General features: G+C 38.0%; 1 protein-coding gene across 1 annotated transcript; it reads left to right on the forward strand.

The window, feature by feature from the left end:
* The first annotated feature begins 566 nt into the window (after window positions 1-566).
* On the forward strand, window positions 567-13,415 carry las1l (LAS1 like ribosome biogenesis factor). Its single transcript, XM_067439215.1, has 13 exons — window positions 567-900; window positions 2,177-2,302; window positions 2,395-2,464; window positions 2,547-2,628; window positions 2,738-2,905; window positions 6,651-6,697; window positions 7,174-7,283; window positions 7,374-7,459; window positions 7,540-7,743; window positions 9,397-9,532; window positions 9,614-9,933; window positions 12,251-12,401; window positions 12,869-13,415. The coding sequence occupies exons 1-13, from the start codon at window positions 755-757 to the stop codon at window positions 12,963-12,965; spliced, it is 1,743 nt and encodes a 580-aa protein (XP_067295316.1). The 5' UTR covers window positions 567-754; the 3' UTR covers window positions 12,966-13,415.
* Window positions 13,416-13,609: the final 194 nt, after the last annotated feature.

Here is a 13,609-nt window from a genome sequence, read left to right on the forward strand (position 1 = left end):
AAATTAATATATTTAAAAGAAAGACCTAAACATGGTACAATTGTAATATCTCCTATAGATGCTCTTTAAAGGGTACAACCTAGTGTCCCATACAAAATTAGTTGTGGTGGTAAATTAAATGTATCAATGTAATACTTCAGTAGTTTGATACAATGGGATACTAAAGGATTACCATATTCCTGTACAATTGTAGCAAAAACAGTAGCAAGTTACTTTTTGTTCGTGCTGATTCTGAATGTTAATGGGATGTTTTATGAAGAGTTCTGAATAATCTCTCCGTTTCAATGTGTCATCTAAATAGGATTAGGTTTTATCAGTAGAGCTGGATATTTAGCCTACTGTGACTGCTATGGCTATACTTAAAGTACCTGAAATGGCTGATCATGCTCATCAACATTGTACTAATCCTGAATAAATTCGACTGACCAGAAGTTTGAGTAAACTGTTACATCTATAGCAATCATTTTTAATGCAATTAAAGCATTCTAATGCTCAAAATTCTACAGCTCACTTTTAAACCTCCTGTTTTGTGGGAAGAGTATTGTTTGGTACACACGGAACCATCGTTCATCAATTGTTCAAGGGGAACGTTCAACCTGCCGCACCGCTGGCGGGGCGTAGGACTTTGATGTGTTCGGAAAACATTAGATTTACATGAATCGTACGTTTCATTTTTTCAGATTCTAGTTGCACAGCCTTATTTACCCGCTGCGGATCCGAATACTATATTATTTGTAAGCATACAAATCTGACGATGAAGAAAAAAAACACGGGGAAGACGCGTCACGTCGTGGCCTGGATGAACAAAGCGGAGTACGAGCATGTGATGGAGTATTTGTACTCTAAAGAGCCCGCGCTGCAGAAACATGCGCTGCACAGGATCTCGGTGTGGAAGGGCAGGTAATGTCTGCTGTGGTCAGAGATGGATCTGATGTGCAGTGTGCAGTGTTGAGTGCCGTGTTGGAGATTGACATGTGTCACGTGACCCCTGCTGTTTCTTTAGTATTATGATTTTCTTGCTTTTCGGATGTGCTTTTATTCTCCTTGAACTATTGTCAACATACAATAAGTTATGATGGTGCTAAAATAGATAAACTTACATGGCTTTAATCATAATCGTATATATAATTTTAATATTTTGGTTTTGGGGTGCCATGTGTTCTGTGGCCATTTACACAAACTACTTAGACTAGTCATTTATTTATTTATTTATTTCTTAAAGGCTGGTCAAAACGTTTAAAAGTCAGTGATACAAAAAAGGTAGATTGGTCTGATTTGAATTCAAAAAGATTGATTACCCTAAATATCAGACTATCACAATCAGAATTGTGTGATTTTTGGATTTTTAGCTGTTTTTAAACTAGGTAAATAATGGTTGTTTCTGAGTATATGTTATGTTTGACACATTTAAGGGGTTTGTACTGCAATATCCTGCCTTGTCAAACCTTTAATAAACCTTAACTAGGTCTGGGCCTATTCTGGGAATGATTTTAATTTCGTAAGATTCACCCTTAAATTTAATCTGTGCTGACGAATGACATGCTAAACTATCTAACTAGTTCTGGGGTTTTCATTCTTTTACATTCCACAGACCACAAAATATGATCATCCTGGTGTGAAGGACCCCTGTCCCAAAATTTAAAGGGCAGCTGCTTTAATAGTCAAATAATATAAATTATAAAATGTATTATTTTCATGTATAAAGGAAATCAACCATGACTTCCATGTATATTGGAAGGACATATACTGAATTCAAATTATTACTTTAATTAGTTAAAATCTTCAAACTGTTCAGATTTCACTTTAAAGGGTTAGTTAAAAGGATAGTTCACCCAAAAATGAAAATGTGATGTTTATCTGCTTACAAAAACACGCAAAAAGAAACAAAAATAACGACTACTACAATCTCTTCTTTGTCACTCTGTGCTATTCACTGTTGGGCTATTCACAGTGCAGCACTTCCGGGTTCTACGGCAGAACGGCGGCTCACAATTGACCGAGCACGATTGCATGCATGCGTTGTGGCGCTTGCGTGAATCGCATAGAAGAGATTGTTGAATACTGCCGTGACAGAAAGCTAATGACAGAATTAAAATTTTTGGGTGAACTATCACTTTAAACTAGTAGATTAGGACAGTATGCCGTGTTGTCACTGACTTGCTGTCTCTTGCCACAGGTTCGGGCAAAGCACTCCTGTGGCCGTGGAGAGCACCGCTGATCTGGTCCGATGTCAGGTGCTGGACAGCACGGGCCATCTGGAGGCCAGTGATCTTGTACTGCTCTATGGCATGGCGCTAGTTCGGTATGTTTATCATCCAAGTGCACTTGAAGTATATAAATCAGTCCAATCAGTTACTGGAGTTAAAATGACTGAACGAGTGTGATGCGTTCCAGGTTTGTTAATCTCATCACAGAACGGCAACAGAAAAAAGTCGCCAGACCCTTGCGAAGTTTAGCCAGAAATGTAAGTAACACATCAACTCGGATGAATGTCTTTCATAATAATATGCAATAACTGCAGTCTGACTACAGTTTGTCTCTAACAGATAAATATCCCAGAGTGGGTGGTAAACCTCAGGCATGATCTGACGCACCGCAGACTTCCATCACTAAAATGGTGCCGAAAAGGTGAGAGAAGGTTTTTCCCTTACACACAAGCAAACATTTGAAGTTAGAGAAGCTCATGCTTTGTGCTGTATATGTCACTGTAGTGTTTATGTTTGTTTGTGTGGATCAGGTTGTGGATTTGTGCTGGACTGGTTGCATCAAGAGTACTGGTCCCGCCAGATGGGCGGTCAGCTGGTAGAGGACTGGAACTCTTCGTCAGGAGAGGAGGATGAAGAGGAGATTGTTAAAAGACATGAGAGAGATCTTCTCAACAGACAGAAAGATATTGAGGCACACAGTGAGTAGCCTTTTACACACAAAAATCCTTTGGTTGACCATTTGTGTCAGTAAAGGAGAGAGATGTGGAATTGCAGGAAGGGAAAATGACAGACTGATCAGGGATCTCATTTATAAAACTTTGCGTAGATGTCACCCTAAAAGTGTACCTACGTACAAAATCTAGATTTTGCGTACGCACAAAAAAAATCAGATTTATAAAACCATGGGTACGCACAAGCTGCGCAAAAATCCCTTTATAAATCACAGCCAGCAGCAGATTGTGTGTGTGCTTCTCCACCCTGTCTCCTCCCCAAAATCACCATATATGGAGCTTACAACGCCTAGTTTTACTATGCATGACCTCATCTGCATATTATTTGCATGCATATTCCCATCCACCTGACACCATGTTTAAAGGGGGGGTGAAACACTCAGTTTCAGTCAATCTCATGTCAATCTTGAGTACCTATAGAGTAAAGTCTTTAGTTTTATTATACTTATAAAAGAAATATGGGCTGTACTGGAAAAAAACGTGCGACTGGAGGCGTATCGTGTGGGCGGAGCTAAAGAATGACGAGCGCGCTCGGTGACGTCCTCAAGCGTGGAGAAGAAAACGTTACTCTAATAAACCATGGCTATCAATCAGATTCAACTAATACAGATATGATCCAGAATCAGATCCGGAGGCTGAAATAAATTGAACAGAAGAAACAGCAACATCAGGACGTCCGTCTCTGTGGTATGTACTGTATTTAGTGGCCTGTCAACATTTGTGTGTCTTTACTCGCAGTTTATGAGGACATGATTTGGTTTATGGACTATTGTATGCGACTAAACCTTAGCAGTAGCAAGCAAAACGGTTTTGCACGTCAGACTAGTGTAACGTTATACAGAGAACAACAATGGAGTAACCGTTAGCGCATTTGGATGAAGAAGCACGCTCTGTGAGAACGTCCTCTAGGTTTATGTTTGGGTGGTTTTACAATAAACAAACTGACACCTATATTGGTCAGCTAAACAAATGTATTTAAACACACACCATACATCGCATGCTCCATTGATAAATTAACTGTAATGTTACACGATCGTGTTGTTTACTGATGTTTACTTTCACGACGATAGCCAATAACATTCTGCTCTGTCGACGTCAAGCAGACCCATACTCGGAAAAAAAACTCTCCGAAACTTGTGAGAAACCGGAAGGAGTATTTTTGACACAGAAATACTCCATCAAACGTCCAACTTAATTTTTGCAACTTTGCTTATGTTTAGGATGGGAATCCAAGTCTTTAACAGTGTAAAAAGCTCAGTATGCATGAAACAGTATTTCACCCCCCCCCTTTAACACTGTCAAAGGTAAAAGACATATAACAAATGACAAATATTAGATACAGACTATAAATGCTATTTGTGCCTTAGCCTACACATTACATTGCTGAATATCATTCAATATCCTTTTTATGTTTTAGAATAAATATATCAAAATATCCATAAAAACATAAATAATCAAAGTGTTATTTTAGGCTAATTCAAAATATTTTGTTAATTTCATTAATTTTTTACACTTCAAATCAAATAAAATTCATGCAGTTTTGCTGATAATGTCCCAAGTCACCGGAGGATTTATGTTTTTAAAAAATAGACTGATTGTTAACACCAACAAAATCACAGAATTAATTTGTGGGGGGAAATTGAAGACGAAAATGTTATAGTGAACACATGCTTCTTCATGACAGTTTTGTAATGTAATAGTTAGGACCGATGATGAGAAGCGATTGTGCTTCATGACTGTATTTGCAGACGTTGATGTTTTATGATAAATGTAGCCAAAAATTTTGTTTTTACGCTGTGTTGTGCAGTTCTCTAATAAAAGGGTATTTCATGCTATTCTGTATCACATAGTCGCGCCATCCCCTCCTGCGCTCCCGTTGTAGACGATGTGACTGTAAGGCAGCGATATATTATTTTAATACATTTTGAATTACGTTTGTATTTTACTAGATGCATATACCGTAACCTAAAACAATCAGCACAAATACCACTGTTGGATTTAATCTTCATGACAATGTGGATATAACGTATGAAATGGAGTGAAAATGAAATGTCATTAATTAATTCTTATAATCTTACATTTATTTTCTACAATCTAACTTCAGTTCACGATTTCACCATCTGTGCCGCCAATTCCCTTAGTCTCCAGAATGTGCGTACGCAAGGCTCAAAGTTTGCTTAAAGGTGCGCACATTCTCCCGTCAAGTTTGTTTTTTATAGATCACAACCTTTGCGTGGGAACTGGTGTACGTACGTTTCCAGCCCTGTTTTATGCGTACACACGCTTTATAAATGAGACCCCAGACATTTTAATTTCCTTTGTAGTGTTAAAAGGGTATTTCTAACCACTTTAAATGCAAAACCCTATAGCTTTCCTCGGAATCAACAAAGTTGTAAAATACTTTTATTCAGCAAGGTTGCATTAAATTGATCAAAGGTGACAATAAAGACATTTATAATGTTACAAAAGATTTCTAATTCAAATAAATGCTGTTATTTTGAATACGCTATTCATCAAAGAATCCTGAAAAAATGCCTCACGGTTAAAGAAACACGCCACTATTTTTGAAAATTTTCCAATCCCCCTAAAATTAAAGGGATACTTCACCGCTTTTTCATATTAAACTATGTTAATCCCTTAACTAAAACGAGTTGATACATACCTATCTTCTCAGTGCGTGCACTTAATATCTGATTGGCGGAGAGTGAGGGGGAGATGTGAGGGAGGATTTTTCAGCCGGGACTTTTTACTGTGCTAAGTCGAAGTACTCTCAGAAGTGCTATTCCGCCATACATTATTATACATATAATAATTATATTTATGTCATCATACTTGATCATTCACCTATTCGTGAAACTTTATTTAAGTAGGGAAAACGTGGAGGTGTTTTGGCGCTTCTAACTTGATCTCTGTTTGGGACCATAGTGAATAAACTGGGCTTAGTGGGCTAAGCTAAATGCTATCAGATCGTCACCGCACGCCAGAGAGATTAAGCGCACGCACTGAAACGAGAGAGGTATGTATCAACTCGTCTTAGTTAAGGGAATAACATAGTTAAATATGAAAAGGCAGTGAAGTATCCCTTTAAAGGTTTTACGGTTTTCGAATCCATTCAGCCGATCTCCGGGTCTGGCAGTAGCACTTTTAGCATAGATCATTGAATCTGATTTCGGTGATTTAATGATCTATGATAAAAGCTCTACCGCCAGACCCGGAGATCGACTGAATGGATTTGAAAACGGTAAAACCTTTAAAGGTATACTAATTAGTAAAAATACTAATTTTAGGGGAGTTGGAAAATTAGCCTATTTTCTAAAATAGTGGCGTGTTCCTTTAAAAAAAATGAAACAATTAAGCATGACCAAATCAGCTTATTAGAATAATATCTGATAGATCAGGAAGACCATAGTAATGTCTCCTGAAAATTCAGCTTTGCCATTACAAGAATAATTATATTTTAACTTATATTAAAATAGAAAACAGGTATTTTAAGTTGTTCTGTTGTAATTTAAATTGTACTTTAAATTGTTTAAATTTAAATTGTACTTTATCAAATAAATGCAGCCTTGGTGAGCCTAAGAGACTTTTTCAACAAAGTCACAGACGTTTGAACTGTATAGTGCATATGATATATGTAATATTGTATGTTTTATTTTGATAAACAGTAGCAAACACTTTAATTTTAATTCTCTGCTTGTTCTCTTCCTTTCAGAAAAAGTCAGAGAACTGCTCATCTCTTATGGACAGGAACAGTTTCAGGTAAGTCTGGGGAAAAAATGTCACATTGTGTATAATATCCCAAATTACACCAGCGGAGGGCAGTATGAGCTTTTGTTTCTGACAGAGTCAAGTGTGGGAACTCTTCTGAGTATGCTTACTTCTCTACTAAATAGAATGCAAATTGTATGTCAAATGAGAAATATGTAAGAACATATAAGAACTGTTGCATTGAATTCTTAAAACAGCATATAGACATATGTGTATTTATATATATATATATATATATATATATATATATATATATATATATATATATATATATATATATATATATATATATACACACATACACAATGTGGGTCTGTGAAATAGACATGAGCTACATTTTAATTACATAAAAATAAAAACCTTTATAAACAGTTTTAACTGGTGATGTTTGGTAAGATTGTTTCTTTTACTAAAGTACTAGTTAAGATGTTAATAATGTGTGCCTATTGTTTTGGTATGTCTTGCAGACGTATGAAGAGCTGGCAAAGCAAGGAGGGCAGCATGACGTGTGGCCGGATGCCAGCGCTGATCTCAGCTGGATCCTGACGCAGATCAAACACTTTGCCACAGAGGCCAGGTGTGTTCATGTGTTCAATATAGCTAGGCTTTATTTCTGGTATGTCAAAGAATATGTGTCTCATTGCCATCTTTTCTATCTGTGTTGCAGAGACATTTTTGCTGATGTTTCAGTGCAGGATGGATTCCTTATTCCTACTGCAGAACAACTGGAGTCTTTGGATATTGACCCCTCCGGTACGAATGCACAGCATCTTGTTTATAAAGCAGTAATTTGCTGACACAAATTTAATTAGTCTCTCTCTCTCTTTCTGTAGAGGACTCTGTCGACGTGTTCGCCCCTTGTCTTCCTCGAGTGTTTTTGCACTTCTGGTTGCCGTTCTTGAAGGTGCTGAATTCGTCCATCTTTATAAATCTGATCCTTGACAAACTATTCGCTGAGCTCTCGAACGAGCCGTCCGGTCTCAGAGCTTACTACATTGCCTGCTGGATCTCTGAAATTTTACTCTGCAACAGCAAAAGTATGAATCTAAGATGTCCACTCATGTCTGTGATAGTACAGGTCCTTCTCAAAAAATTTGCATATTGTGATAAAGTTAATTATTTTCCATAATGTAATGTTAAAAATTATATTTCATATATTTTAGATTTATTGCACACCAACTAAAATATTTCAGGTTTTTTATTGTTTTAATACTGATGATTTTGGCATACAGCTCATGAAAACCCAAAATTCCTATCTCAAAAAATTAGCATATCATGAAAAGGTTCTCTAAACGAGCTATTAACCTAATCATCTGAATCAACTAATTAACTCTAAACACCTGCAAAAGATTCCTGAGGCTTTTAAAAACTCCCAGCCTGGTTCATGACTCAAAACCGCAATCATGGGTAAGACTGCCGACCTGACTGCTGTCCAGAAGGCCATCATTGACACCCTCAAGCGAGAGGGTAAGACACAGAAAGAAATTTCTGAACGAATAGGCTGTTCCCAGAGTGCTGTATCAAGGCACCTCAGTAGGAAGTCTGTGGGAAGGAAAAAGTGTGGCAAAAAACGCTGCACAACTAGAAGAGGTGACCGGACCCAGAGGAAGATTGTGGAGAAGGACCGATTCCAGACCTTGGGGGACCTGCGGAAGCAGTGGACTGAGTCTGGAGTAGAAACATCCAGAGCCACCGTGCAGAGGTGTGTGCAGAAAATGGGCTACAGGTGCCGCATTCCCCAGGTCAAGCCACTTTGGGCTACAGAGAAGCAGCACTGGACTGTTGCTCAATGGTCCAAAGTACTTTTTTCGGATGAAAGCAAATTTTGCATGTCATTCGGAAATCAAGGTGCCAGAGTCTGGAGGAAGACTGGGGAGAAGGAAATGCCAAAATGCCTGAAGTCCATTGTCAAGTACCCACAGTCAGTGATGGTCTGGGGTGCCATGTCAGCTGCTGGTGTTGGTCCACTGTGTTTTATCAAGGGCAGGGTCAATGCAGCTAGCTATCAGGAGATTTTGGAGCACTTCATGCTTCCATCTGCTGAAAAGCTTTATGGAGATGAAGATTTTGTTTTTCAGCATGACCTGGCACCTGCTCACAGTGCCAAAACCACTGGTAAATGGTTTACTGACCATGGTATTACTGTGCTCAATTGGCCTGCCAACTCTCCTGACCTGAACCCCAAAGAGAATCTGTGGGATATTGTGAAGAGAAAGTTGAGAGAAGCAAGACCCAACACTCTGGATGAGCTTAAGGCCGCTATCGACGCATCCTGGGCCTCCATAACACCTCAGCAGTGCCACAGGCTGATCGCCTCCATGCCACGCCGCATTGAAGCAGTCATTTCTGCAAAAGGATTCCTGACCAAGTACTGAGTGCATAACTGAACATAATTATTTGAAGTTGACTTTTTTTGTGTTAAAAACACTTTTCTTTTATTGGTCGGATGAAATATGCTAATTTTTTTAGAAGGACCTGTATATACAGTGGCCATAAAATGTATTTTGACCCTTAAATCACATTTTTTATATTGAATTAAATGTAACAGTTTAACAAAATGTTCAGGTAAAAACCTGAACTCTTTAAATAATCAAACCATAAAGTGTCCAAAAACATTTAGCCTTATTATGAATAGTTTATGAAACCCATGGCTTTTTAATGTTTAACTTCTCTGTGTATGTCTGTGGAAGGTGAATTGAAGGCTCTTAAACGACTAAAGTTATCAAAGGAAAGGATCTTTGTGAACAGATTACAGTTTCCATGGCGGAATCTGATTTCTGCATGTGTGAACGCACCGTGCCCAGCGACACCGTTCCTACTGCGACAGTGAGTGTGCACGTGCTCCCATATTTGCACACGCAGCGTGGGTGAAGGTAACTAATCTAATTGTACTTCTTGCCTTTCAAGGATTTTCAGTGACATGGATAACCCCCTCCCACATGAAGCTCAGCAGAACCTGCTTCAGGTCTGCAGCATTTACACGCAGGGTTACCATGGAAACTCCTCCCCTGGACCCTCAGACCCTGCTCAACCCGTGTACACCCTGCAGAACCTCCAGGAGAGACTCAAGAGTAATGCCTCACAGAACAGAGACACACACTCATCTAACCACACCCCCGGATCACTGCAGGCTCCGCCCACAGAGGAGCTCCAGGAAAAGCTTAGCGCAGAAACCGTACAGGAGAGAAACTCCGCATTACGAGGATCAGCATGGAGCGTGTGCACAGGTAACACTTATAGGCCCTTAGCAGCTTTTTTGTAAAAAAATTTTTTAAAAGGTCATACATTTATGATATTTATTAATAGCAGTGATCATGTTGGTGTCGATAAGAAAGTACCAGAATTTAAAAAACTGTTTGTTCATGAAACACACATATTGCATACATATACATTTTTCCACCCAATGCAATAAGGACTAGATTTTTAATTTTATGATGTTGTTTTTTTTGTCACAGTCTGAAGCCATGTGTCACTTCAATGCTAACGCAAACTCAAACTATTTAAAAAACGTTTTTCTTTAATTTAAATAAAACTGGATTAAAATTAAATATAAATATCATTTATTATTATTATAAATTTAAAACTTACCTTAGCAATAGATATAAAGTAATGTATAAAATTATTAAAGGATAAAATAAAGTTGGTTTTAGTACTTTATTTTATATCAGTTGCTAAGGTAAGTTTTAAGACTTACTTAAAAGATGACTGCTGTTTGTTTGTGACGCCTAGACTGTCTGGCAGCTGTGTCTGAAATTGCATACTTTAGTAGGTACTTACTTTAAGTAATTACATTACAACTGCTAAAGTGTGTGTGTGTGTGTGTGTGTGTGTGTGTGTGTGTGTGTGTGTGTGTGTGTGTGTGTGTGTGTGTGTGTGTAGCATGAGTGTAATCTGGATGATCTGCATTCGCCATGGGGTCATTATCATGCGACCTATCGGCGTCAGTTTGACATTCGTAAATCCTCTCCTGTGGCCTCATGGGATAAAAGTGTCCATCATTTGCACACTTCTCACCTGAAGTAGTAGCAGGTCATCCCGTTACTTTTTGCCTACTCTTATGAGTACTGTGAAGAGCATTTTTGTTTCTCAGACTTCCACAGAAGATGAAGACATCTATCTGGATGTAAAGAGAGTTTAAACCAATAAAACACTTACCCTAGCTTTAAAAATAAAAATATATTTATTTATATAACATTATATTTTTATTAATGTGATGTTTGCGCTGTCTGCAGTTTATTACAAATAAATGGTATGCTTCGACACCAGTTACTTGAATAATACATTCATTTATAAATTCAGACCATCTGTACACTTCTAGTCATTGCACATGTGGGACGTCTGTTTCCACAACTACAAATACTAGGACGAACTAGCACAAGTTATGTCAACGGGTGCCCAATGTGAGTGACGACTCAAAACCTAGTCCTTATTTTGCACTTCAACTAGTTGTAGTTGGAAAATTAGTTATAGATACTGACATGGGGCCTGTTCTTCGTACGTCGCTAACTCAGTTAGCTGGATTTGATTGTTGACGATTTGGCTTGATCTCGTATTGTTTGGTTCTTCGAAGCTCATACTGGACTTGCTGTCATAGCAACAGGTCCTGCTCGGGAGCAGCTTATTTCATGCAAACAGATTGAATCTTGAGGTGATTTAAAATCTGTCCCAGCCACTGCTACTTTATTACAAGAGTTCATTACTGAACCAGAGACATAATTTAAAATAATAATAAAGTTTATTTGAAAATAATATTTTAATGTTGTGTAAAATTTGTGTATAATACTATAGACACAATCGCTTGATTGAGAGATTTATTTGTGAATTGTGATGGAATGATTACTTTATAGATGTATTGGAGGTTTACACACGTTGTGCAGTTAATCTTTGTCGTGCATTTATTTGAGTGATGACGGAAATTATGGGAGTGGCTTGATGCAGCTCAAGAGATGCAAATAATTTGATCTTGACTGTTAAGAAACTTTAATTAATATTTTCACATAACAAATCTGCTTCAAATTGAATTAAAAATGAAATTACAACATTAAAATAAAAATGTAAAGTGTTTACAAATGTTATAGAATTGTGAATCATGTTCATCAAAACAGTGCACTATTTAATTTATCTAACTTTTATGTTGGTTTAGTCGTTTGTCTGTTTCCTTATAAAGGGCCAGAAAATCTTGTATTTTCTTTTTTTTATTTGACACGTTTTTTGCTAGGCCGCTTTTTTAATTCTATGATGTCATTATGTTGTCTTGACACCAGCCAATCGCTGCATTGCTGATCGTGGTTTCGAGTATCGATGCATCTGCCCTCTTCAGGGAACACAGGCACGAGCAGTGATCTCAGATCATTTAATCTAGATATTTTAATCCAATCTGCAAATTCGTTTGAAGAACCAAATTAGCCAGAGATCAGTTATCGCAATTAAAAGATCTGGGATCTGTCAAATCATCTCGGATGTATTAAGCGAGGTACGAAGAACGGGCCCATGGTCTTGAAGGATGTGGTTTGAGTTAAGTCTGATGTTTTGGTGTCCAAACAGATAAGGTCCCCTGGAAACATTACCCACTAGGAAAGGTTCCAGGACAACCAGAAGACCCCTCCTACTTGATGGTGGAGTCTTGTTCTACATTTACTGTGTTCGACCAGCAGGTGGAGCTAGATCAACTCCCTCAGCACCATAGCAACAGGAGGTGAGGAATTGTATGCCATGCACAGCACATTAGGAAGTATTTAAGGTTAAAGGCAACTACAACTAAAAGGTAGACACTTTAATGACATCACCCACAAATTAAAATTGGCATAATTCACTCACCAAACTTGTTCCAAACCTGTATGAGGTTTTTTTTTTTTTTTTTGAAGAATGTCGGTAACCAGACAGTTGATGGCACCCATTGACTTACAAAGTATTTTTTTGGACTACTATTGAAGTCATTGGGTGCTGTCAACATTCGTCAAAATAGCTTCTTTTTTGTTCAACAGAAGAAAGAAACTCACAGGTTTGGAACAACTTTCGGGTGAATAAATGACAATTTCCCCTATAACTATCCCTTTAACTAGAAGTTTAGTTTAGACCATGTTGTGGCAGCATTTACTTGAATTAATTTAGACCCCTATTTTGTTGTAATATGATTTTCTTAAAAGTGTATTTTATCCACAGCGTTCCTCCTCAAACCAGAGGGGCCAGTGGATCAGAGGGGCTACTTTGGACACACAGTGATTTAAGCAGACTCAAAGCTGGACTCAAACTATTCTAACACATACACTCAGATCCTCAATGGACTGAAGATACTGAACCACCAACCCTGAACCCTGTCATGTTAAAAACAAACACTTGGGGGCTAAGCTGGACTGTGGCTCTTCTAGACACACACATCCAATCTCTATTCTTTTGTCTCTAGCATGATACTGTTGTGTGCTGCACAGTTGGAAATCTCAGCCTGTTCTTGTTTTATAATTCGTGTTTATGTTCATTAGGAAGTATGTTGTCTTACTCTGATATCATTACCGTTACGATCCAGAGCGCAGTTTAATCGGCCCAGCTCATTCCTACAGCTCTTGGCGCCTGTTCAAACCATCCGGAAGTGAAACTCCCATGAGCAATGTCTCACGCGGTTCTAATGAAGAAGTTGGTGCTGTTTGAGAAATGTTGTAAATTACATTATTTTTGAACACAAAGTTGCCAAATAAACTTTTTTTTTTGTGGACTCATCTAGTATGTTTTAATGTTTCTCAATGTCCACTTATTAGCCCAGGTTACTTGCACTGAAATAGCTCTAATGTAGATACAGAATTAAACATGCAATTTCTTTGCTACTTAATCCTCCATGGTATTGGTTTCCGTTATGACTGACTACACATCTTAAACATCAGCTTCTTTGCATAGATGTGCATTACAATG

Source organism: Pseudorasbora parva, chromosome 3, assembly GCF_024679245.1.
Source record: "Pseudorasbora parva isolate DD20220531a chromosome 3, ASM2467924v1, whole genome shotgun sequence".
Taxonomy (NCBI): Eukaryota; Metazoa; Chordata; class Actinopteri; order Cypriniformes; family Gobionidae; genus Pseudorasbora; species Pseudorasbora parva.